We start from the raw sequence: 26515 nt of genomic DNA, 5'->3' as shown, positions 1-26515 counted from the left end.
AAATGGCCTGCACTACAGGGATACTGGGAAAAGAAAGGAGGAAACAATGGAGATCCACTATTCTCTAAAATAAATTCAGTCTCCACCATCAACCTCCAACAAGGCATCTTGGGACTGCCTGGCTCAGTGACCATGGTTCTTTTTTTTTCTTTTTCTTTTTCTTAGGCAATTGGGGTTAAGTGATTTGCCCACGGTCACACAGCTAGTACGTGTCAAGTGTTTGGTCTGAGGCGGGATTTGAACACAGGTCCTCCTGATTTCAGGGCCAGGGCTCTAGCCACTGCGTGACCTAGCTGCCCCGTGACCACGGTTTACAACAAATTTCTTTCCTTTCCTTACTCCTTCCCGCCCCCAAATCTTATGTCTATAAATCTATGATCCTGTGACAGGGAGGTCTTCAATCAATGGCCTGAAGTAACTCCCAGTTTTTGTGGCCGGATAGGAAGAGGGAGAAGAGTTAGAACAGAGAAGTGGAAATATGGCTAGACTGGGGACTCCAGTGAGACATGTTTAAATTTTCAACTTGGACAAATACTAACACTGGCAAGTCACTTATTCTCTCTGGGCCTCAGTTTTCTCACCTGTAAAATGAGAATAACACCTAGAATATGCACCTTATAAGGTTTTTATAACAAAACAGATATAAAGTATGTTGTGTAAATGTCAGCCATTATTATAAACAGACATCTGCCAAGTGCCATATGCTTCTGCCTGACATCCCTTCCAGCACCATTAAATCTCACAAGTTCCCCTTTGAAAATTCTACCTGGCATCAAGGAATTTGCCCAATCTTTAGAGGAAGGCCATTTGACTCCATGAAAGAGTCAATAATACTAATTATTAGGAATGGAGTTGTGTGATATGGCCAAGGAAGCTAGAGAGAAACCAACACAAAACAATTTCTAAACATTTTTATTTCAAATCCCCTGCCCACCCCTCCCCGAAAAAGACATGGGTCTGAACAACAGTCATAAAAAGGAGATACAAACACAAGAGTCAAATGTCTCCCGCACCAACACTTACAAAAAAACTGGGAATTTTACATGGGATTTCCAAACAGGACCTGCAGCAGCTACTAATGTCTGAATACAAGAGTCCAAACATGCCTATTAATACAATATATACAGACAATCCCCATTCTGTAACTAATCTACAGGTACATCCAAACATCCCCCACCCCCCCACCCCCAAGAAAAATACCAAAACACACCCAAAGTGCATTTGTTATGTTTATATCAAAACATCTTCCCCGTCCCTCGTACTCTTCCCCACTTAAAGATTGGCCTGCAAGTTTATTTTTAACCATTTAGTACATTTTAATAGTTTATGAAAATAAATTATACAGTAACTATTTTAATAAATTAAGCACAAAAAAGATAGGGAATAAGGGGAAGGTGGGGAGAAAAATGTGTCCAAACTAAGTGGGAAAAGAAGCCAGGTCACTTTGGGCTGGTGGAAGTGAGGATGACTTCAAGAAGGGCACAAAGTTGGGGGTGGGAAGTGAAGGGGAAAGGACTGGTTAGCTTCTGGTTGAGAACTAGCAAACAACCTGAGCCCAGATTTGGATACCCTACTTTTAAAGTTTCCCTAGAACACAAATAGAGAGACGTGGTTTTGTCACTGACAACACCAGTTTCTGCACTCAAACAGGCTAATCTTCCAAGAGACCAGTGTCTGGATTTTTATGTTCTTTGGAAAATTCATGGTGCAACTCTAGGGGTTAGAACCTTCCCAAGAGAGAATCCTGGGTGGGAGAAATCAAGCAGATATTCTTGATCCATTTCTGCAGGTTGAGGAGCTAAGGCAGAGAAGATTCCAGCTTCTGAGCTGAGGCCCTATGTCTGTGACTGACCACTTTAGTTTTGGTGAAGGGTATAAACTATGTTTTTCTTGCATTCCTTCTCTAGGGGCAAAGAAGATCGCAGTCCAGCTACGACCAGTCATTTAAGTCTATCCTACTACTGTTGGCTGTCTTATTTCCTTCTTGGCTGCTGCCTCATGCCCTTCTGTGGGAAGTATTCCATGGACTCTTTAAGACGAGACAAAATACAAATGACGGTGAGTCAACAAACCCAGCATGCAGGGCCGGCTGGAAAGAGACCAATGGAGAACAACAGGAAGAATGGGGAAGAAACATGGTGGCAGCACCAAGCCAGAAAGGGGAAAAGGAGTGAAGAGGACAAGGACAGAAATGTCATATAATCTGTACGTAAAGAAAAGGTTTTCCTTATGTCAGAAAATAAGACTTTAAAAACAGTGCATCACCATTTCTGTTTTAACTGCAGCACCTGGATCCCTAGCTTCCCTGTCTTTGTGGCTTACCCACTACCCCCCACCCCCATCCCAAATCTATCATTTCCAAATCCTCCTCTAGATTGTGCTGAGCATGAAGGATCACATTCCCCAGGTTATAACTGGATATCACAAGGACTTCTGTACCTGACTCTGCCTTCTTAAGTCTTATGACCCAATAATCCTTAGACAATTATTATAAGGGTCATTTTAAAGGGAGGGGGGGGAGGTTGTTCATTAATTTTTTTTTTCTTTTTAAATAAAAAAGTTTTACTCCCCAGGAGCAAATAAATTACTTTGAACTACCGATAAACACTGCTGCAGTGAAAAGAAAGATGGCTACATGTATGCAATAGCACAAATTCAGTGTAAGACCAGCTATGTTGGAGACTATAGATAAAAGCACTTACCCTCTCCCTCCTCTGACCCTCCCCACCCCCCCACAAACCAAACCAAAAGATTCCCATAGGGAAAATGTCTAACTCCAAAGCTCCTCCCTTGGGGGCAGAGGACATTTTCTTAAGCTTGGCAAATATGTCAGATCTCCCCCCAACAGAGATGCTCCCAACTCCCCAAATGATGGGTAACAGTTCTGTAAGTGAAGACAGACATGCACCCAGACTTTCAGACCTCTTAGAACCATTGCCAAGCCTTTCAACCCCAGAGCTCAAAAGGAAGTTAGAGGCAACAAGGAAGGTAAAAGAGAAAACAAAAACATTTTTTCTGCAGAGAGCAGAGGGCTTCAGGAAAGCTTTGCTGTTCCAGGAGCCCAGAGGAAAGACCTGAGAGGCTGGGACTTCTCCTAGGATGTGTCTCTCTCCTTTTGCCTCATCTCCAGCACCTCTTCTGGGTGCCTTGACCTCCCCCATCTCTTCTTGGGAGCAGAGCGGGTTGGAAGCTCCTGTCACCTCCACACTGTTCCCAATCTTAATAAGGAGAAAGGGTTTATATAAGCAGCGCTACTAGAAATAGAACGGAGTTGGCCCCACCCCTTTCCAAGTCCCTTCCCTGAGGCAGCTCAGGCTCCAGAGAGTTCCAGTCATTATATTTAGGCACAGGGCTAGGTCCCAAGGCCAAGGCAAACATTATTGATCAGGAGCTTCGAAGCCATCTGTCCTCACCCATAGATGTGTGTCTCCCCACAAGTCCCACCCTCCCCACCCCCATCGCAGCATACGAATTTCAAGTAATAGCAAGTTATAGCAGTAGTTGTCACTAGCTCACATAAGTCTAAGTCTATTCCTGTCCCACGGAAGGTTACAGTAGATAACGGACAAGAGGATTAATTCAGTGAGTCCACTTTGCAAGTAGCCCAAGGGTGCAACTGACATCACTTGCCCAAGCCAACCCTTTAGGAAGTGATGGATCCTCTGTCTTTTCCAGTTTCTGTGACTTAAAAGAAAATGGGAGTGGGGGAGAATGAATTCATGAGTAACTTGCCATTTTCGTTGACTTTAATGTGAATGAGGAAGAGGTAGGTAGGTCAGTCTAATCAGAAGGTATCTGGAGGAGGGCATGAGGGGCATATATTACTGGCATAGCTGCACAGCCTCTCCCTGTTCTACTTCCAACCTCTTAGGCCTGATTTTTCAGGGTCACCTCAGGCAATCCTAGTCTACCACTCTGCTTCTCTGCCATTTCCAGACTCACTTCCTGAGGATAGCCAAGTCCCTTCCTGCCCTTTTCTGTTCTACCATCCCCTGCTGTGGGATGAGCATCCAGCAAGAGGCTGCTGTAGGGGCAGTTGCCCCTGCAACCAAGGAGAAGAAAGACAAGTGGGGAGAACTGTCAATTATTCAGGCCAGTTTGAGTCAGGATTTGAGAATTCAAATAATACCATGGAAATTCAAATGCCTTCAGAGAAAAGGGCCATATTACACAGTACTTCCTTAGCTGTCCCTGTGGAACAATAGGTAGGGGATTGGCAGCCTTCAGAGGGTCCTATGAGGCTGCCAGGGAAAGGAAGGTAGGTCCTCAAGACTCGATTCAGCAGTCTGCCTCCTCCAGATTCCCTCTCAGGGTGAAAATCTGCTGACGGATGCTGGAGGTTTCTAACTATAAACCAATGAACTGAAAAGGAGGAAAAAGTCAAAGTTGATATATCTAGCTAGTATGGCTTGGGGTTCTGAGCTGCCCAACATGTTACACTCATTTCTACCTCTGTGCACCTACTCATGCTGCTCTGTCCCTTTCTGCCTATTTCAATCCCACTAAACCTTCAAGACTGTCAAGTGTCACATCTATGAAGCCTTCACTTCCCACCTCTAGTTCACAGGGACCTCTAACTCCTATCACACATCTGTACTATAATTTGGCAGTTGATTCTACATTGTCATACTATTTTCTAAATGCTTTGTGTAATGCAAAGTATCTCCCCAAATTCCTATCTCAACTTACGGAGGAATCAGGTTCTAGATTCCTTTTGAATCCCCATAGTACCTTGAAAATAGCAGAAGTTCAAGCTTTCATTAGCAACAGCCAAAGAAAATAGGGGTTAAGCATCTGCCTTCTTATGACCAGAAGCAATTCTAAACTTTCCTCTTCAGGGTCAAGGTTCACAGGTGCTAAGCCTATTTCTTCATTGAAAGTGTTGCATTAAGAGCCACGGAAGGGAAATGTTCCTTGTGACATGAGTGGTGGGCTACGTTGATGCTGCAAAGCAGATTTCAGGGCCAGATCTCCCAGGTGTCTTTACATCCTTTGAAAGATTTATAGTTTGGGAGACTAGCCATTTGGGATGGGGGACACATAACAGGAAGAGCCATCATCTCAGCCTTCAGTAGTCAATGCTTCCAGATGAGGTATTTCTACAAATTACTGAGACACTGAGGGCCTAATTCCAAACTTTGAGGAAACCACAATCTTGGTTTGATAACACATCTAAGATGAAGTAGAGATAAACACAGGGGAATTGTGGAGACAATTTCTCGGAGCACCTATTGCAAAGTATTAACAGTCTTCCATATGCTGTGGCCCTTCTTAGGTCAGAATATTTTATAAGATTACATCTTAATACGAAATCTCAACTCAGTCAACTCCACATGACAACAGTCTCAAAAGCTTATCATTCAGAGTCAAGTGATGGTCACCTTTGGGACAAGTTTAAGCTTCCAAAAAGCCTCCCTGCATTTCTCCTCTCAACAGGAAGACTTAAAGGTCAATGCTATAGGACAGAATAGCTTCCAAATCAGCAATGGATTGGATTTTTCATCAAAAGAAGGGCAGTGACCCAGGTACTTTCCACCCCAACCCACCCTAATATGTTTAGAAATAAAGCCACTATTTGGTTCCTTGCTACCTCCCTGGTCCAGAAGCTGAATGACATGCTTAGACAAGAAGATAAACTTTCAAGCATGAGATTTAACACTCTGCTGATCAGGTCGAAGGATCCTGCATTCTGGAGACAGCATCTCTAGAAAAGGGGTGATGGTTCTGTCCCTCACCTCTATCCTCATTCCATCTAACTGGCTAACGGATTAGGAGGGAAATCCTAAATTATGGAGATGGTCTGACATGAAGAATCTGAAACCACAATTGGGGGTTTGAACCATTCAAGCAACGATAAAAATACTATTTCCTTTGTGGAAACAATGGGATGTACCATGTCCAAGGTAAAATGTGCTGCTATAGGAGAGAAGGGAGAAGTAAAATATTTATTTATTTCTTCCTAGTTTAGAAGGAAGAACAGAAGTACCCTGAGGTCGTGGATTTCAGGAAATAGGTAGAGCAAATTTTAAAAGCTTCTAAATGTCAGAGGCATGCGATTTCAAGATCTCAGACCTCAAATAGGCGTGAAAAGACTTCAAATACATTGCGAATAATATACCCATTTGTCAGTTTCCTTCCCATAACGTTTTGTTCTATATTGTCTGCCCTTCTTCATCAGCTCCTCCAAGGAGCCTACACTTTATACAAAAGGCTCTTAATTAACGAACTCCAAATTCCTCATTTCATCCTCCCTCAGGCCCCTATTACTTATGACATGTTTTCTCCACTGCAGAGCACCATAGCTAATGTTAAAGGGTCTGTTTGTAAGCCCTTTCTTTTCATTGATTGGGGCAGCTCCTTCCCAAACCCACCTCAAATCCAATGGGCACAATCCCCAGCTGCTCTTAAGTCTATGTTTTCCATACTGAAAATGGAAATATCTAAATAAAACTTCTGAAAAAGAAACAGTACTGAGACTTTCTCCACCTTTCCATGCTGCTGATCCAGTTGTATGATCCCAACAAGGGATTCAGAGCTGGCAGTTGGCATTCCCACCTCAAGAACTCTGTTGTTGTGTGCTTCTTCTGTGCCTTACATGGCAATCAAACATTTTGTACAGAAAGTCCTAACTGTTCCTCCTTCCCATTTGCTCTTCACTTCCCTTATCAACCACGTAGCTTCATTTGGTTCTTTGCAACTGGAGCTTGGCCACCAAAATACCTTAGGTAGAAAAGAAAGAAAAATCAAAATCAACAAGGGCAAAGGCCCAACATTCTTGAAGTAGAATGGCTATTGCCAAATAGTAAAATGAGATGGGTACCAATGACACCAACAAAACCATCTTTATGTAGCTAACTCATTACTGAGATAATGCAAGGGCAGCACCCTGTGGCACCTGTCACTTGGTGGTATCTTATGACTCCCTACTATCCTTTTCTCTGTCTTCCCCAACACCTTCCCTGAAGGTCTCACAGAACTTCTATTTTTCCCCATAGGCTTACCAATCGCCTTCACAGGTAATGCCCAGTTATGGATAGCGTCTTGGGGCTAAATGAATCCATGACTACTGCACTGACACCTTGTGTGCCTGGCTAGAAATTCTAGGACTCCCACAGGCTGTCAGCTATTTAGGAAAGTTACACCAAATGATCAAGAAAAGAGCTGCTGAGTTTGGCTGTTTTAACTTCGTACTGGTTCTGATTTAAGAAGGGTTTTATCAGTTGAGACTCAAGTTGCAAACTAACACATACCACAACCACATGAGGTGGTTATACATAAGGTGACGTACATATGAAAGAAACCGTGTAGGGCTACTGTTGTTGTTACTGCTTGTCCCTCATTTTTGAAGAGGACCAATGACGTCACAGGGTGATGTGAATTTGATTTAAGTGAGGCAGAATCACACAAATCATCAGCCTCACTCTCTTCTTGAATTATTGAAAGTCCAGCAGCGGGACAAAAATCCAGACAACTGGCAATAACCCTGGATGCAATGGACATAACCTCGGTGTCTTCAGCATCTGACCAAGTTCTAAGTGCTCCATAGCACCTGCTTCAGGACCTTCGTGGTTTAGCCATGCTTCTTGGAGCCACAGGTGAAGAGCTGAGGGAATCTATTACTATCCAACTGTACTGGATTAGCTGCAGAGTCTTAAGAAAACTAATCTTACTCTGACTAATAAGATGGGGGGGGGAAGAGGGTTGTGGGGGGTAAAATTTCTCCTCTTAAAAAGGATGGGCGAAGAGATGTTGATGTCCTTAAAAAGTACCTTTTTTCCCCCACAGAACCTGTAGCCTAATGTAGTGATTCTAGTAGGAGAAATGTGTCCAACAGAATCTCATCATCTGGGATGGTGTTGGCAAACCAGGATATAATGGACATGTCAGCATTTCTTGACTGTTGTTTGGAAGCACTGTGAGACACTGCATATACTTCCAGCCCTTACTGTACACACATCCTAAAATTACCATGCAGAGAAATACTATATCCCTTAGATTTTATAAATGTTGCCTTAAGACAGGTCTATGCATCAGATACTATTTCCCTAGTATCATGGAAGCAACACCAAAATTGGTGCATGAAAGACAGAATTTGAGGCCTTTAGCTTCCACATTTATAAAATTAAAGAGCTGGACTAGGTGGTCTCTAGATACATTTCCAGTTGCAATTTGCCTAAATCCTGCTAAAATATTCCTGTTCTTATTGGTCTACATAACTCACTCACTAAAGAGAGACTCAGAACATCTAGAGCCAGAACAAAGGGCACAAAGAGGTTCATAAATAGCCTTAGCTAAAAGAAAGCAAAGACCCACTGAAAAGTGTTTTGTGTGTATAATGTGGGCATATATAGATATACACACACACACACATATATATATATACACATACATATATATATATATATATATATATATATATATATATATACACACATATATAGTGTGTATAATGTGGGCATATATAGATATACATACATATATATACATACATACATATATATACACACATATATATTGTGTGTATAATGTGGGCATATATAGATATACATATATATACATACATACATACATACATACATATATATATACATATATATATATAGCGTGTATAATATGGGCATATCTATAGATATAGATATAGATATAGATATAGATATAGATATAGATATAGATATAGATATAGATATAGATATAGATATAGATATAGATATAGATATAGATATAGATATAGATATAGATATGGAAATGGAAAGAACACTGGATTTGGAGTCACAGTCCTTGGTTCAAATCCTGGCTCTGCCACGTACTACCTGTGGAACCCTGGGGAAATTGCTTGATTTCTCTGAGCTTGTTTTCTCATATGTAAAATTAGAGTTGGTGGCCTCTAAAGCCTGCTCTAGCTTGCAACCTAGGACCCTCTCTATTCTAGACTATCAACTCCTTGAGGGAAAGAAGGCACTTAACAGAAGGCTCAGTACAGAGAGAAGGTGCTCAATTCATGCCTCTAAAACCATTGAAGAGAACCATGAAGAGTGGGCAGGCAGCACACACCTTACCTGACAGCAACCCAACTGTCATTGGGCCCCTCGCTACGTGGAGGGCTCTACCTCCGGCTTCTGTCTTGAAATGAGCTGCGCCTCCTTCAAGGACAGGTATACTTCTTCTTGAGGATCATAGTAGTAGAACTTTCTGATGTAAGAGATCAGAGGCCTAGGACACAGAATTGGCATGAGCAATTATAATAAAAGATATATTATAAAAAATGTTTTAATAAAAATAAGGCTCTATTTTCCCCCCCTTTCCTCTCCTCTGTCCCTGTATGGACAGGGGAGACTATTCTCAATTGCTCCTCATACAGATTCCTTCCCATATTTTCATCTATGTCTCTTTCTCTGGCTTTATCCTTCAAGAGTCCCTATATCACTTCCACCATATTCTTCCCCACCTTTCCATGGAGATTGCTAGGTATACACATACATCCTTTTCATATGGACACATGCCACAGCCCTAGAGTTAGAATTAGGAAGAAACAGACCTGGAGAGGGTGACAGCTGAGAACATTTTATGTCAAGCTCCATCTCTGGAATTTGAGCCAATAGGCTTTATCAGGAAATGTATTTATCTTTTCCCATATTCCCCTTTGGCCCCCAAATCCCTTAAATCCAAATGCCAACATACTTCGGCAAAGGAAGATCTGGGATGTGATCTATCCGGACAAGCTGTCGGATCCGAAAGCGGCAAAGATGCTGGAGAGATTTGACATTGCTGAATCTGGACACGGGATAGAGGAGCTGGACTGGAGTTGGTGGGAGTCCTTTAGGAACAAAAACAAGAAATAAAAACATGACATTTAGTAGTTGGGTGATCTTTCTGCGCTTTAGTTTTTTCATCTGTGAATTGAGAGGCTTAGCCTTGATGACCTCAATTGTCCTTTCTTAAACGTTCAAATACTGGCTGGGAAAGGGGCTGTGGCTATCACCAAAATTAAAAAGTATACGGCCCTGTCAGATTTTTTTCTCAATATGTTCAAGCTTTACTTAACTGGAGAAAAACACATAACATTTAATCCCCCACTTAGTATGTGAAGCTTTTAAGAATAAGATGAGCATTCAAAATAATAACTCTGAAGAAAAAACTGAAAGAGAATAAATAACTTAGATCAAATTTGAAGACGGGAAGGAGCTAGTTATGCATATGGAAGAGTTTCTGAATAAATATGGGATAGGATCCCAGGAGATAAAACAGACAATTCTGATCACATAAAATTGAAGTTTTTGCACAAGTTTTCAAAGAAAGAAATCCAAGCTACCAAATAACCATGTGATCTAGATCACAACAATTAGAAAAACATATATTAAAAAAACTGAAATTCCACTTTGCATACATTAAATTGTCCAGCTGGGAAAAAAAAAGGAAAATGACAAATGAGGTTGCAGGAAACAGGCACACTAAAACAATGTTGTTGAAGCTGTGAATTGGTCCAGGAATTCTAGAAAAGAATTCACAACTAAGCTCCTCCAAAATCACTAAACTATGCATACCTTTTGACCAACAATATCACTATTAAGCCAAAGCAATAAGAAAAAAGAGAAAAACAAGCAGCTCTTTGCCAAAGAACTGGAAACCAAGGATGTACCCATCAACTGGGGAACGGTCAAGCAAAATTTGGTACATGAATACAATAGAATTAGATTACGCAGTAAGAAATGACAAAAGGTATGATTTCAGAGAAACCTGGGAAGACTTATATGAACTGATGTAGAGTGAAGTGAGCAGGACCAGAAGCAAAATTTACATAACAACATTATAGAGACCAAACAGTCAGAAAGACTATTATCAATGCAATGATCAATTATGGTTCCAGAGGACCCAAGATGACACATGCTACCCACATCCTAATAGTGATGGACTTGAGGTACTGACATATAACATTTTTTGCTATGGCCAACTTGTAAATCTGTTTTTTTCCAGTGGGGAGAGGGAAAAAAAAAATGCATATTAATAGGAGGACTGGGCTCATCAGTTGATATAATTTTTTTTTGTACACTTGAAACTTAAAAAAACATTTCTACTTCATATCTCAACTATAACCTTTGTTATCAACATTCCTTAGCATTCTTTTTCATGTTATAAAAAAACAATAAAATATGGTTTTACCCATAAGGATTGGATGTGTTGGCTGGATGATGCATGTGCTAAACATTTTATTGTAAATATGAAGACATGATCTTACAATTATTCCTATTGGGTCATTTCTTTGCTCATACTAGTCTTTTTCCCTTGGAACATCAGTAGAATAAGGCAAATGTTAATAAAAATTTGTCAACAATTGATAGAGTATAATAAAAGTTTATTTTTGTGTGTAGTTTTTCCTGTTTTACTAGCTTGCAAATTAAGTGGGGGGACATTTTTAGATTTTCAAAATGTATAGTCAGGATGTCATAGTAATACAGTTTTGCTTATATTATCAATGATAAAATGTCCAAGAGACTCTCTGATGAAAAGATTTTAGATCTATTAAGAAATATAAAGGTCCAGCAGGACTCAAGTGAAAGGATATAAGAGGACCTCTCCAAACCACCTGCTGGTGGAGGTGGAAGCTCCACAGGTATCATACATGTTTTCAGACTTTTTTAACATACTGATTAGACTTTTTTTCCTCATGAAAAAATATTTGTTACATAGGATGATTTTCTGGGAAAGGAAGTAATAGTTGAGATAAATAAAAGATATCAACAAAAAATAACTATTAAGAAATATCTCATCATACTTATCCAATGTTGAGCTTTCAGATAGTGAATTCAATGACATAAATGCTACAATTGAAAAAGTGAGGCAAACAAAAAGAATTCCTCATTTGATTCCAGCAATGATTATTCCTATCAATGAAGTTCCTGCTATAGCTGATAACATAAACGTTAATAAGCAATGTGGATGATTCTCTAAATAGATGCACAAAAAGCTTCTGACAAAATACAACACCTATTAAAAACACTAGAGAGCATAGGAATAAATGGAGTCTTCCCTAAAATAAGTAGCATCTACCTAAAACTTTCAATAAGCATTATATGTAATGGGATAAGCTAGAAGCATTTCCAATAAGTTCAGAGGTGAAACAAGGATGTTCATTATCACCACTGTTATTCAATATGGTACTAGAAATATTAGCTTTAGCAATAAGAAAAGAAAAAGAAATTCAAGGTATTAGAATAGGCAAAGAAGAAACAAGGCTATCACACTTTACAGATGATATGATGATATACTTAGAGAATCCTAGAGAATCAAGTAAAAAACTACTTGAAATAATAACTTTAGCAAAGTTGCAGAATATAAAACAAACCCACAAAAATTACTGGCATTTCTATATATTACTAACAAAGCCCAACAGCAAGAGATAGAAAGAGAAATTCCATTTAAAGTTACTGTAAACATTATAAAATATTTAGGAGTCTACCTGCCAAAACAAACCCAGGAACTATTATGAACACAACTATAAAACACTTTTCACATATGTTTAATAGGAATGTATATGTATAGTCTGTATCAGCCTCCCATGCCTTGCGGAGGAAGGGGGAGGGAGGGAGAGAAAAACTTAAAACTCAAAAGCTTATGGAAGTGATGGTTGATAAATCAAAATAAACTAATTTAAAAAACAAAACAAAAAACATAACACTTTTCACACAAATAAAATCATATCTAAATAATTGGAAATACATTAGTTGCTCATGGGCATCCTACCTAAATTAATTTACTTATTCAGTGCTATACCAATTAAAGAACCAAAAAATTATTTTATAGAGGTAGAAAAACTAATAACAAGATTCATCTGGAAGAACAGAAGGTCCAGAACATCAAGGAAACTAACAAAAAGAAATGCTAGGGAAGGAGGCCTAGCCACACCAGATCTTAAATTGTATTCTAAAGCAGCAATCATCAAAACTACTTGGTACTGGCTAAGAAACAGAGTGGTGGATCAGTGGAATAGGTTAGGTACACAAGACACAGTGGTCAATGACTGTAGTAATCTACTGTTTGATAAACCCAAAGACTCCAGCTTCTGGGGTAAGAACTCATTCTTTGACAAAAACTGCTGGGAAAACTGGAAAAGAGTATGGCAGAAACCAGGCATAGATCAAAATCTCACATCATATACCAAAATAAAGTCAAAATGGGTTCATGTTTAGATATAAAGGCTGATACTGTAAGCAAACTGGGAGAGCAAGGAATAGTTTACCTATCAGATTTATGGAGAACAGAAGAATTCATGATCAAACAGGAGACAGAGAACATTATGAAATGCAAAATGAGTAACTTTGATTACATTAAATTGAAGTTTTTTCACAAACAAAGCCAATGCAACCAAGATTAGAAAGAAAGTAGAAAACTGGGAAAGAATTTTTACAACCAGTGTCTGTGATAAGGGCCTCAATTCCAAAATGTATAGAGAAATCAAATTTATAAGAACACAAGCCATTCCCCAATTGATAAATGGTCAAAGGATATGAACAGGCAGTTTTCAAAGGAAGAAATTAAAGCTATCTATAGTCATATGAAAAAATGCTCTAAATCACTATTGATTAGAGAATGCAAATCAAAACAACTCTGAGGTACCACATCACACCTATGAGATTGGCTCACATGACAAAACAGGAAAATGATAAAGGTTGGAGAAGATGTGGAAAAGTTGGAATATTAATGCATTGTTGGTGGAGTTGTGAACCGATCCAACCATTTTGGAGAGCAATTTGGAACTATGCCCAAAGGGCTATAAAAACACGCCTATCCTTTGATCCAGCAATAGCACCTCTAAGGCTGTATCCCAAAGAGATCATAAAAATGGGAAAAGCACCCACATGTACAAAAATATTTCTAGCAACTCTTTCTGTGGTGACAAAGAATTGGAAATTGAGGGGATGCCCATTAGTTGGGGAATGGCTGAACAAGTTGTGGTCTATGAATGCAATGGAATACTATTGTGCTATAAGAAATGATGAGCAGGGCAACAGCTAGGTGGCACAGTGGATAGAGCACCAGCCATGCATTCAGGAGGACGTGAGTTCAAATCTAGCCTCACATATATGCACTTACTGGCTGTGTGACCCTGGGCAAGTCACTTAACCCCAATGCCTAACCAAAAACAAAAACCAAGAAATGATGAGCAGGCAGACTTCAGAAAAACCTGGAAAGACTTGTATAGACTGATGCTGAGTGAAGTGAGCAGAACCAGGAGAACGTTGTATACAGTAACAGCCACATTGTATGACGACCAACTTTGATAGACCTAGCTCTTCTCTGCAATGCAAGGATCTAAGACATCTCCAAAAGTCTCATAATGGAAAATGGAAAGAACTATGGTATCTGAATGCAGATGGAAGTTTATTACTTGCTTTTTTTTCCCTTCCATTTTGCTTCTTCTTTCTTGCAGTTCCTCCTGTTGGTTATAATTCTTCTTTACAACATGACTAACGTGAAAATATGTTTAATAGGAATGTATATGTATAGCCTATACCAGATTGTATACCATCTTGGGAAGGGAGGAGGAGAAAATTTAAAACTCAATATCTTATGGAAGTGAATGTTAAAAACAAAATAAATTAATTTTAAAAGAGAGAGAGAGAGAAATAAGCAATGTGGATCCAAGTTCATGACAAAAGAGATAAAGGGCCACAATGCCTGAAAGATAAAAATGGTTCTTTTTGACAATGAGCTGTTGCTTCTCAAGCCATGAGCAGACACTTGCAACAGCTAAATATCATACATTGATTTGGTCCTACTCAACAACCCATGTCTTCTTTTCAAATTTTACTTAGTAAGCCAATGCTTAGAAACCATTCAGAAACGTACAAATGCTGAGAGTCAACAAGTAACAGGCAACGCTAACTTGTCTATGACATTAGGTGAATTAGAAAAAGTTCAATGGTCTCAGCCTAAGGTGTGAAAGCAGCAGGATTTAAGAGGACAGATGCTTAGGCCAGGCCACATACCACCCCCCAACACCCCCACCAAGAGTGCAAAGCTCAACATTAACATAAAATCCAAAGTCAAGAAGTAGGCTAGAAGAATGAGCAAACACAAAAGAATACCACTATGAATAGTTATTATGGCAATATTTAAGACATAAATCCAGAAGAGAATGACTCAAAAACATTTACAAGCAAAGCCTCAAAGAAAAATGCAGCAGTTGGACACAAATCCAACAAGAATTCCTAGAAGAGTTAGAGTTTTAAAAAAAAGGGGGGAGCTAAAAAATTATTTTAAAAGTCAAATTAGAGTGATAGAGGAAAAAACAGAAAAAGAATTTATAACCAGAAGATCTAAAAAGAGAATCACTTGAAAAGGACTGTACAAAACCTTACCAAAGAAAATAAATTCTTGAAAATTAGAACTGACCAAATAAAAGCAACTGACTCTATGAGTCATCAAGAAATAATAAAACAAAGTAAAAATACTGAAGAAAAAGAAAATATAAAGAATCTCATAGCAAAAACAACTGATCTGGAAAACAGACTGAAGAGAAATAATGTAAGGATCACTGGAATACTTGAAATCTATGAACAAAAAAAAGAGCCTAGACATCACATTTCAAGAAATCATAAAAGAAAACTACTCAGATATGTTAGAAACAAAGGCAAAGTAGAAACTGAAAGAATCCACTGGTAACCTTGTGGAATACTGTTCAAATAGCAAATCAGAAGTTACAGCAACAATGGTTGAAGACATGGAGGCTCTTACTGCCAAAACACATTGCATATGTGACACCACAAAGTACCAGAACAATAGCTAACATATGTTTCATTTGGGAAAAAAAAAACCCACAAAGAAACCACCCCAAAACAAAAACCTCCTTGCAGTAAATGGGCTACAAAAAAGTATTCAAAATGTGATTCCTAAATAAGTGATTACAAGGAAACAGATTTGATAATATTTTCTTTCTCCTATCTATGCAAATGCACTTTAAATATAAATAATTGCAAAGAGATATTCCAATTTTACTCTGAAATAAAATTTTTCATCCTGCCATCTATATTCTCTTTGCCTTATAGATTTTTTAAAAATGCACTGCACCAATGGATTTACCTTGGTCTTAAAGTTTAGTATTTTCAGTGTTTAAAAATTAGATATGATAGACTTCTGGCAATTGGCTGAATGGAAAACGAAAGGCATACACATATTTCCCAGCTATTCATCACATCTTTACAAAAAAAAGATCACGTCTTGGGACATGAAAAATCTCAAAAACAAATGCAGAAAAGCAGGATATTATACACATTTTTTGACTACAATGTAACAAAAATGATATTAAATAAAGGACTGCCTTAAAAAGTATTAAAAATCAAATTGTGGGGCAGTGAGGTGGTACAGTGGATAGAGCTCCATCCTTGGAGTCAGGAGGACCTGAGTACAAATCTGGACTCATATACATGATACTCACTGGGTGTGACCCTGGGCAAGTCACTTAACCTGGATTGCCTGGCAAAAAAACAAAACAAAATAAAACAGAAACAAAAATCAAATCACAAGATTGTAACTTAATCCTAAAGAATTGGTAGATCAAAGAACAAATTACAGAAACAAATAATTTTGTTAAAGATAATGAAAATAATGATTTAATGCCAATTTTGGAGAAAAGCAACCAAAGCAGTCCTTAGGGAAAAATTTATATCTGTAGACACTTTTATGAATAAAAAAGAGAAAGAACAGATCACTACACTGGAAATGAAACTAAAAATATAGAAAAGCAACAAAATTCTAAAACTAATTGAATGCCAAAAAAGGAATCCTAAAAAAAAAAAATCAAAGAGAATAATAAGATTGAAAACAAAACAAAACAAAAAACCCACTAAATTGATAAAATAAGGAACTTTTTGGTAGGGAAGGGGAAGACTATAAAACTATTGACTAATATGATAAAAAAAAAAAAAGGAAAACCAAATTACCTATAACAAAAATGAAAAAGGAGATTTCACAATGAATTAAAAATAAAGTGAATTAGAAACAATTTTCTCGTATTCTATGTTCCAATAAAACCAACAGAAATATTTATAAAGATATAAAATATCCAGATTAACATAACAAGAAACAGGGAATTCAAATAACCTAGTTTCAAAGGAATAATTGAATAAGCCATAAATGAACTTATAAAGAAAAAAAATACAGGACCAGATGGATTCACTGATTTCTATGAGATATTAAAAAAAACAGTCCGAATATTTTACATAAACTGTTGGCAAAAAATAGCAAAAGAGAGGATCCTACCAAATTCCTTTTCTGACATAGATGTGATTTTGATTCATAAACCTGGGAGAATCAAAGCAGAAAAACTAAAGACCAATATCCCTAATAAACATAAATGCAAGAAATGTAAATAAAATATTAGCAGAGACTAAAACAGCATATTATAAAGATTATACACCATGACCAGGTTGGATTTATAACAGGAATGCAGAACTGATTTCATATCAGAAAAACTTATCAACAACTATATTTAATAACTAAATTGACAAAAATAATGATTATATTAGCAGATGCACAAAAATCTTGACAAAATCCAATACTCATTTCTATCAAAAACAGTAGAAAACACAGTACTAAATGGACCTTTCTTTTAAATGATAAATAGTATATATCTAAATCCAAGAGCAACCATAATACTCAACTGAGATAAACAAGGATTCTTTCCAAAAAAAAGAAACAAGGATGAAACAAAGATATTCATTGTCACAACTTCTATTTAACATAGTATTCTTAATGTTGGCTATAATAATAAGGCAAGAAAAAGAAACTGAGCGAATAAGCATAAATAAAGAAGAAATACAATTGTTATACTTAAACAACTCCAAAGAGTCAACTAAAAAATTATTGGAACAGTAACTTCAGCAAACTTGCAGAATATAAGATAAATTTATACAAATCATCAGCATTTCTATATAGCGTCAATAAAACCTAGCAGGAAGATAAAGAGAAATTCCATTAAACATTATTACAGTATTAAAATACTTCTGGGAGTCTACTTAACAAGATACTTAAGAACAATATGACAAAGCACTGTTTACAGAAATAAAGACCTAAATAATTGGAAAAATATTAATTGCTCATGGGTAGGATGAGTCAATACAATAAAAATGACATTAATTAAAAGAATATATTCAATGCCATACCAAACTATCAAAGGACTACTTTATAAAACTAGAAAAAATAATAATGAAATTCATCTAGAAGCAAAAAAGGTCAAGAATCTCATGGGAAATAACAAAAACTAGAGGTTCCATACTGACACTATGCTACAAAAGTAATAATTCTCAAAACAATTCAGTACTGATTAAAAAAAAGATCAAAAAATAGAACAGATTAGCTATACAACAATACAGACGAAATGTATCTAGTACTTTGGTATTTTATAAACACAAAGACTCCAGCTAGTAGGATAAGGATTCATTATATGATAAAAACTGCTGGGAAAATTGGATAGCAGTATAGAAGAAAACAGATTTAGACCAACACCTCACACCTTATTCCAAAAAAAGTGCCAAATAGACACATGACCTAGATATAAAAAGTCACATTATAAATAAATTAGAGAAACATGGAAAAAAATTGCCTATCAGATCTATGGATAGAAGAAAAGTTCATGACCAAACAAAGGACAGAGAGGATCACAGGAAATAAAATGGACAGTTTTGATTACATGAAATTGAAAAGGTTTTACATAAACACATCTAATAAAGTCAAGATTAAAGGAAAACAACTAGGAAAAAAATCTTGGCAGCAAGTTTTTCTGATAAAGGTCTCATTTCTCTGACATATAAGGAACTGACACAAATTTGTAAGAGCAAGTGACCAATTGAGAAATGGGATACGTAGTGGAGAGAGCACCAGCCCTGGATTCAAGAGGATATGAGTTCAAATGCAGTCTCAGACACAAAACACTTACTAGCTGTGTGACCCTGAGCAAGTCACTTAACCCCATTGCCTAGCCAAAAAAAGAAAAAGAAAAAAAGAGAAATGGGATAAGGATGTGAACATGCAGTTCTCAAAGCAAGAAATCCAGGCTATCTACAGCTATATGAAAAAATGTTGCAAAAATCACTATAAATTAGAAGTGAAAATTAAAGCAATTCTGAAATTCCACCTCCACCTCACCAGATTGGCAAAGATGACAAAAAAAAAAGGAAAATGATAAAATGTTGGAGGGGCTGCAGGAAAACAGACATGTTGATGTACTGTTGTTGGACCTGTAAATGTATACAACCATTCTGGAAAGCAATTTGGAATTATACACAAGAAGGTACTAAAACAGTGTGTGTCAAAGACCTAGCTCTATCACTGCTAGGCTGTTAATAACAATAACAACAATAATAAGAATGGCTAGCATTTACATAGGATGTACTATGTGCCAGGCACTGTGCTTAGCACTTTATAAAAAAAGATCCTATATGTATAAAAATATGTTTAAAGTTTAATTAAATTGATATTTTAAAATTTCATTAAATATTTAAAGTTAAATTAAATTTCACTAACAACAAAATCGGGGGGGGGGGGGAGTGACACACACCTGGAGAGAAAATGCTTCTAAACAGGGGCAGCTAGGTGGCACAGCGGACAGAACACCGGCCCTGAAGTCAGGAGGACCTGAGTTCAAATGTGGCCTCAGACAAAACACTTCATGCTTGCTTAACTGTGTGACCCTGGGCAAGTCACTTAACCCCAATTGCCTTAAAAAAAAAATCTGGCCTTAGACACATAATACTTACTAACTGTGTAACCCTGGGCAAGTTGCTTAACCCCACTGCCTAACCAAAAAAAAAGAGAAAGGAAGAAAATGCTTCTAAATTCCACAATATCTTTGATAAGTTAGCTCATTTATATATCTATTCCCTAAGTAATACATAATCTCTTTTAACAGGACATACTCAGCACTGGAAGGTAGCCTGGCAGAGGGTGCAAAGTGCTAGACTTGGAGTTCAAAGATCTGGTTTCAAATCTAGACTCCACTACTTATTACCAGCATGGCCTCAGCCAAGTTACAACATTTGAGTCTAAGAATTTGCTCTTCTGTAAAGTGGAAAAGTTAGATTAAATGACTTTTAAGGTCCTTCCTAGATCCACATCAATATTCTACAGAAAAAAAAAGGAGCGTGCAATTATTTGATTTTTTTTGGTACCTATCTGAATTTTAACGAGCTTATAATTTGCCTATTTTGTTACTTTCTGCCCTTGGGTTCCTAAACAGCAATTTAAGCCAAGGTAACTCCAGTGCTGATCTGACCTTTTAGCTTCATGAAAGAGACAGTTCTGCCCAAAATAAATCCACCTATCTGGATTTTTGCTGACATAGGACAGTGTCAAATTGAAAAGATTAAAAACCTATAGAAATCCAAGATAGGGTATCAAGCTGACAGGGTGTGATCAGCACTTGCTCTTCCCTAATTCTTTTCCTTCTGCACCATTCTCCTCTCCTTTTTTCCCTACCTCCACAAGAAAGCAACATTAGAGAAGACAACTGGGCAACTGAACGTCAGTCTTCTTGCAATGCCTAACCATTTCCTATAGTCCAGAGACCTTAGTCCTGATGTATATACCTTCATACATTCCTCACAATCAAGCTATTATTTTGCACAGTTAACTATAAGTGGCCTTATTTCAGAGCTCCAGCCACTTGGTATGTGATTCTTAAAACATAGGCCTATATCCTATAAAGATCAGCCAGGTTTTCAGCTAGAAGTCAACTGCTCATTGGTCCTCTCTCACACTCACCAATAAAACCATTTATCCCTACCACCTACTGTATAACTAAACTAAATTGTGTCATACTTTATATAACAATAATTCTCTCAACAAGAGTTAGCAAGATATTCACTTTAAGCAGCGTTTCCAGTAATGGAAATGAATTTGTGCTAAGCTGAACTCACATACTGCCCACATTACAGAACAAGCAAAAATGAGCAGGAAGCAATAACTAAGAAGGAAGTAGGCTCTGACCTCTTTACCCAGTAAAATTTAACTCTACAGGAGGTGGTTTCTATAAGAAACCTTTGTAACCTTCCCCAATCTGCCTCTAATGGTAACTGTAAAATCTTCTACGTGCAGCAAACACGCTCAATCACTCCTAGAAAACTATCCTTTCTTAAGCCTACCTAATACAACACAACCATCTCTGGATTGTCCTCCCAAAAATCTCCTTTTTGGACTGGATTCCAATTCCTCAAAACCTCAGTACAGTTTTGAGCAGGGTGGGGCAGGGGGGACCCCTTTAGCCTCCAGGCCACATGTGGCCTCAAGACTGCAGGTTCTCCACCCCTGGTTTTGAGAATCTGAAAACCTTTTCAAAGTAGATCACATCTTTCTGAGTAGAGAAGTAATGCTAAGAGGGGCAATTCCAATATACAAGTCAGAGTCCTAACTACTCCAAGGTTTTTCTCTTACCAAACATGAGAGACCCAACTGCGTTAACAACAAAGGAAGTGAGAATACAGTTAATTTACAATCCATCATTTCTTATTTAAATTATCAGGATTTCAAGTATTCCAATAAACTGGCTCAATCCTATAACTACCTGAGGTTTTCCAGTACTCTTCACTTTTTGGTATTCTCTCCATGCCAGCCTTACTTCATATGCTGCAATTGGTCCCAAAAAGAATTACAAAACCTTCATTTTAAAATGTCTTGAATTCTGCAGATTCTTCCCATTATTCTAGCTAATGTGTTGAAGCTGCATACCCCCACCCCCACCCCAAACAACTTCTTTTCCTTCTTAGATAGGATTATGCTGTCAGCTCCCAATTTAGGGGGCAGGAAAAGCAGATGACAAGAAGCAAAGGATGGGAACTGCTGAGATCACTCAAATGAAGGACAATCTTTGTATTATCACTGCTTGTAGGGGTGGCAAGTTACAAATAATATCTATTGTTTGGTGGTGGGCTTAGAAGGGGACTGGACAGAAATTATAGTGGTTTGTTTTGTTTCAAATTTTTAACAGGCTTTAATTAAAACTGGCTTCTCTGACATTCACGATTGCTTTGTTAAGCAAATACTTGCTTGCTTTTCTACTTTGGCACAGATGAATTCTACAGAGGTGGTTATATATTACTAAATTCTCATACAAGTGCCCAGATGACTAAGGCAGGGAACAAAGGACTACCACCAAGTGTCAATTGCTCACCAAATGCCTAGACAACAGAATCAGTTTTCTCATTTGTATGGTCAGATGACCAGAGAGACTCATCTTCAGTTTGCTAAGACATTAATATATAAGGGCAAAGGATTTGCCACCTGACATGTCAGCAAGAATGGTTGCTACAACAATCTCAGTCAAAAACAACAGCCTGGGGGCAGCTAGGCTCTGCAGTGGAGCAAATGGAGCTCCATTTGGCAATGGAGTCAGAAGGACCTGAGTTCAAATCCGGCCTCAAACACTTGACACTTACTAGCTGTATGACCCTGGGCAAGTCAGTTAACCCTGACTGCCTCACAAAAACAAACAAACAATAAACAATAGCCTGAAAAAATTGAAAATTATGGGGATGCCCATCAATTGGGAAATGGCTAAACAAGTTGCAGTATATGATTGTGATGGAATAAGACTGTGGTATAAGAAAGGACAAGCAGGAGGGCTTCAGAAAAACCTGGAAAGAGTTATCTAACCTGATGCAAAGTGAAGTGAGCAGAACCAGGAGAAAGTCACTATACACAGTAACAGCAATATTGTAATGATGATCAACTGTAGGAGACTTAGCTACTCTGATCAATACAATGATCCATAACGATTCTAAAGGACGCAGGATGAAAGATGCTATCCACCCTCTAGAGAGAGAACTAATGAACTCTGACTATAGACTGATGCATACTTTTTTCACTTTGTGTTTCTTGCTTTTTATTTATTTTGAGGTGCAACATGGCTAATATGAAAATACATTTTGCATGACTTCACATGTATAACTGATATCAATTGCTTGCCTTCTAGGTAGGGGAGGAGCGGGAGGAAGGGAGGAAGAGAATTTGGAACTCAAAAATTTTAAAAATAAATATGTAAAAATTAAAAAAAACCCCAAAGCAGCCTAAAATAGGACAATATCACATCCAAGTAGTCAGTTAGAAGACTCTAAAAAAAAGAAATCTTACCTGGAACCCTTGACCTTAAGAAATAGAGAAACTTCCCATTCTTGGAGTGCATTATGGCCCTCTTGATAAATTCCACCACTGACTGGCAACGGTCCTCAAACTTGGGGTGACACCAGAGGCTGAAAGTACCTTTCATCAGAAAGTGAAAACAATTCATATTAGAAGGAGGTAGAGATGTAATCTGTACCACAATAATGAGTCTTGAACCTTTTTGGGTTCACAGTAACATCTGACAAGGCAAAAAAAACTTGTAGAATGCCAAACCTCCCTGTTCTTACTCATAACATTAAGAAAATGGCACTGCTTCTAATGGCAATACTGAAGTAATAGCTAGTCTGTATTAAATAAGAGAATTAAGTCAAGTCAGATATAAATTGAAGATAACAGAAGATTACAAGTTTCTGGAAAGAACCATATAACCCACAATTTCTGAAAGCTAAAGTCCAAGCTCTGAATCACCACCAAAAGATATCCTCTGGAAAGGTCCTAACTCCTTATCCATTCAAAATTCATTTTCAGGCTTTGCCTTTCACTATAGGACACTAGGGAACCCACCCACCAAATAAATTATTAAAATAGTGGTAAAGATAGGCATAGTGACACCAAAAACAAAAAATCAGCAAGTTAAATCTTCGGGGATCTCACTTGTCTTCTTGTGTTAAGCAAGAAATAGACAAGACAGAAAGCTGTGAATCTGCAATCTTCTCTCTCCCTACAGATTCCCCAGTCCCAGCACGTTACAAAGATTTCTTCTCAAGACTCTAGGAGCCTAATGAAGAGAAGAAGATGAACATTCTTGATGTTTGTTGTTTTTTTTAAAAGCAGGAATCAGTAGTATCCAAAAGGTTCTGCCCTAAAAAGTGATACTGATCACTGAAGGGATAGCTCACTATTCAGGGAGTTTCTTTTAAAGAGAAAGACAAATGTTCCACTGCAAACTGGTACCTAAAAAGCTACATAAAGTTTCTATTAAAAACTCTATTGATTCCAGAAAGAAAAGTATCTGAGGGGAAGAGGCGGGGAAAAGCGACTGGAGAAGGGTTTAAAATGGTTGTTCCTGATATCTTCCCTACCTGGAATATGAAGGTCAAACATTTATCTCTTTACTTTTCCTGTGGCCTAGTCATTTGTCATTTTCATTGGTTTATCAAAGTGCTTGGCTTTGCAATTTTTTTTTTTAAGAACAGCTGGGAAAAAAGCAGTAGCTAACCCTACAATTATACCAGTTAATTCCCAAGCCTTTGGAATCAAGTTCCTTCCTCTTCCCCTTCTGCCCCTGGGTGGAAGAGGAGGCTACTACGGAACAAGAAGAGAGCTCATGCTGACCTAAATGACCAACCCCTGCCACAAAAGTGATACAGACCCTACGCACATCATCCAAATGAGGCAAGGAGAAGAGAAGAGAAGAAAGTGCTCAAGAAAAGTATGAAGGAAGCTGCTGCCCTGGCATGATAAACTCCAGTAGGCTAAACTCAGAGACGGAAAAGCTTAAGTGATCAAGTGACATCCTCAAAGGATTTGTACACTCCTATTTCTTTGGAAAATATACAGATATTACAATGGAGAGCTAGACTGAACCTCAAAACCAAGGCTAAACCTCAATTATCGCCACAAGCCTTTGGGCACAGACCAAATAAAAAAATGAAAATTCAACTTCCTTAGAAAATCCAACAAGTTAACTTCTAATCAGATAGGGACTATGGAAATTTGTTAAGTATCATCTGACTATGAGAGAGTTTTGGCAGCTGAAGCCTCACCCAACCTTAAGTTCCTCCTGAAGAGGACTTCTGTCTAAATAGCTTCAAAGCTGACTGTAAGGGACATTTTTATTACTATGCTGACAGCCAAGAAGATGCAAAGAAGGCTCAGAGCAAAACCAGGAGATCGGAGCAGAATACCTCCACTTGCACATCTTCGTAGTTCATGAGCCAGAAATGTCTCTAGATGTTGAGTTTAATTATAATCCAAGAACTGGAGAATTTATCTCATGAGACTGAGTCTTCATTCTACCAAGAGGGTTACAGTGCTACTCATTACTGAAAGCCTCCCCAACAATCTTGGTCACTCTCTCCTACTCCAAGTTAACAAGAAAACCCTTAAATAGACCCTCCCCCTACTCTAAGCATTTATTCTAGTGACTGACATTTGCTACCCTCCTCCTCATGGAAGTCTCTTTTGTCATGTTTCTTCCTCTTTGCAGTCTCATACTTTTCTTTTCCCCCTTTATAAGTAAGGTAGCAAGATGGCTATCTGGAAATAAGGGAACGGACTCAGACTTTAGTCATGTAAACTTTTTGTTTGTTTGTTTGTTTTTTTAGGCAATTGGGGTTAAGTGACTTGCCTAGGGTCACACAGGTAGTGTCAAGTGTCTGGTCTGAGGCTGGATTTGAACTGAGGTCTTCCTGACTTCCAGGGCTGGTACCCTATCCACTGCACCACTAGCTGCCCCCAGGCAGTAAACTTTGAAAGGTAGTACTGAAAACAAAGTTTATAGATCCTAAGGCAAAACATATAATGGCAAAGAAATTGAAGACTATAAATTTTTCATAGGCAGGGATCATGTTTTCCACTTCTCTGCACTACCTATTCTCCCCCTGACCTAAATTTCAAGTGCAAGGATCTATCTACAGTAAGCATTAAAATGATTATTGACCACTGAAGCTCTTTTCTCTGTACCTCAACATCATCTCTAGAGTCTTTTCCAGTCCTAAAACACCGTGGTTCCAAGGCTCTCCCCAGAAGAACATCGTCTGCTCTTACCTCTGTAGTGCTCCATTCTGGTATGGTGTGTGATACCCTGGGATCGGAAGCTGAGGCTCAGGATATATCGGGGATCAGAGCTGTCCCGTACCAGAAAGGAACCATCTGGCTTCCCCTTCAGTTTCATTTCAGCATCTTCCCAATTCATAGGCCCCCAATACCAACCACACTACCAAGACAAAAGCAGGTTTTTGGTTAACAGAATTGAAAAATGGTAAACTATTTAAAATGGTCCAACCCAACAAAAAAAATACATCTTCAAAATATTCCAGCAGCTAAATATGTTGGGAACAGCCCTGTCTGTCACAATTGATAATAAGCCCATTGTTTTTCTGGACCTTTACAGTTCCAGGAGAATAATTCTAGTATTTCCATGACCAGAGGCAGTAAGGAACACTGGTGTAAACTGATGTAGTTTGACTAAGGGATCCAGCTACTTGTGTAAATTCTCTCCCATCCCCAAACAAGACTTTCTCTACCATTCAAAAGTCTTTATGAATTAACAATCTAATGACCCTTTCCTTCTTCTTGGACTTAACAAGAGTAGACCATATTTTAACTATAGGTAAATGGGGCAAAGAAAACCATCCTTCCCCTAAAGCAGGGGTTCTTAATCTGTAGTCTGTGAACTTTTTTT

The 26515-nt window shown here is 38.1% G+C and overlaps 1 protein-coding gene across 4 annotated transcripts in view; it reads right to left on the bottom strand.

The window, feature by feature from the left end:
- Nucleotides 1–2533: 2533 nt before the first annotated feature.
- Nucleotides 2534–26515, bottom strand: part of SOCS7 (suppressor of cytokine signaling 7) — a 40042-nt gene continuing 16060 nt past the window's right edge. For 3 of the 4 annotated variants that reach the window (XM_020997509.2, XM_020997506.2, XM_020997508.2), the window contains 5 exons: nt 25879–26047; nt 23119–23247; nt 9679–9814; nt 9057–9210; nt 2534–6720 (listed from right to left, as the gene is read on the bottom strand). In XM_020997509.2, the coding sequence (XP_020853168.1) occupies nt 9090–9210; nt 9679–9814; nt 23119–23247; nt 25879–26047 (555 nt within the window). In that variant the 3' untranslated portion in view covers nt 2534–6720; nt 9057–9089. The remainder of the gene's footprint in view (nt 6721–9056; nt 9211–9678; nt 9815–23118; nt 23248–25878; nt 26048–26515) is intronic. The other variant, XR_013487207.1, reaches the window with a different exon arrangement.

Source organism: Phascolarctos cinereus, unplaced genomic scaffold (assembly GCF_003287225.1).
Source record: "Phascolarctos cinereus isolate Bilbo 61053 unplaced genomic scaffold, phaCin_HiC Scaffold_5;HRSCAF=322, whole genome shotgun sequence".
In the NCBI taxonomy this organism is placed as follows: domain Eukaryota; kingdom Metazoa; phylum Chordata; class Mammalia; order Diprotodontia; family Phascolarctidae; genus Phascolarctos; species Phascolarctos cinereus.
Note: the sequence above shows the minus strand (reverse complement) of the source record. Positions and strands in the feature narration are given on the sequence as shown.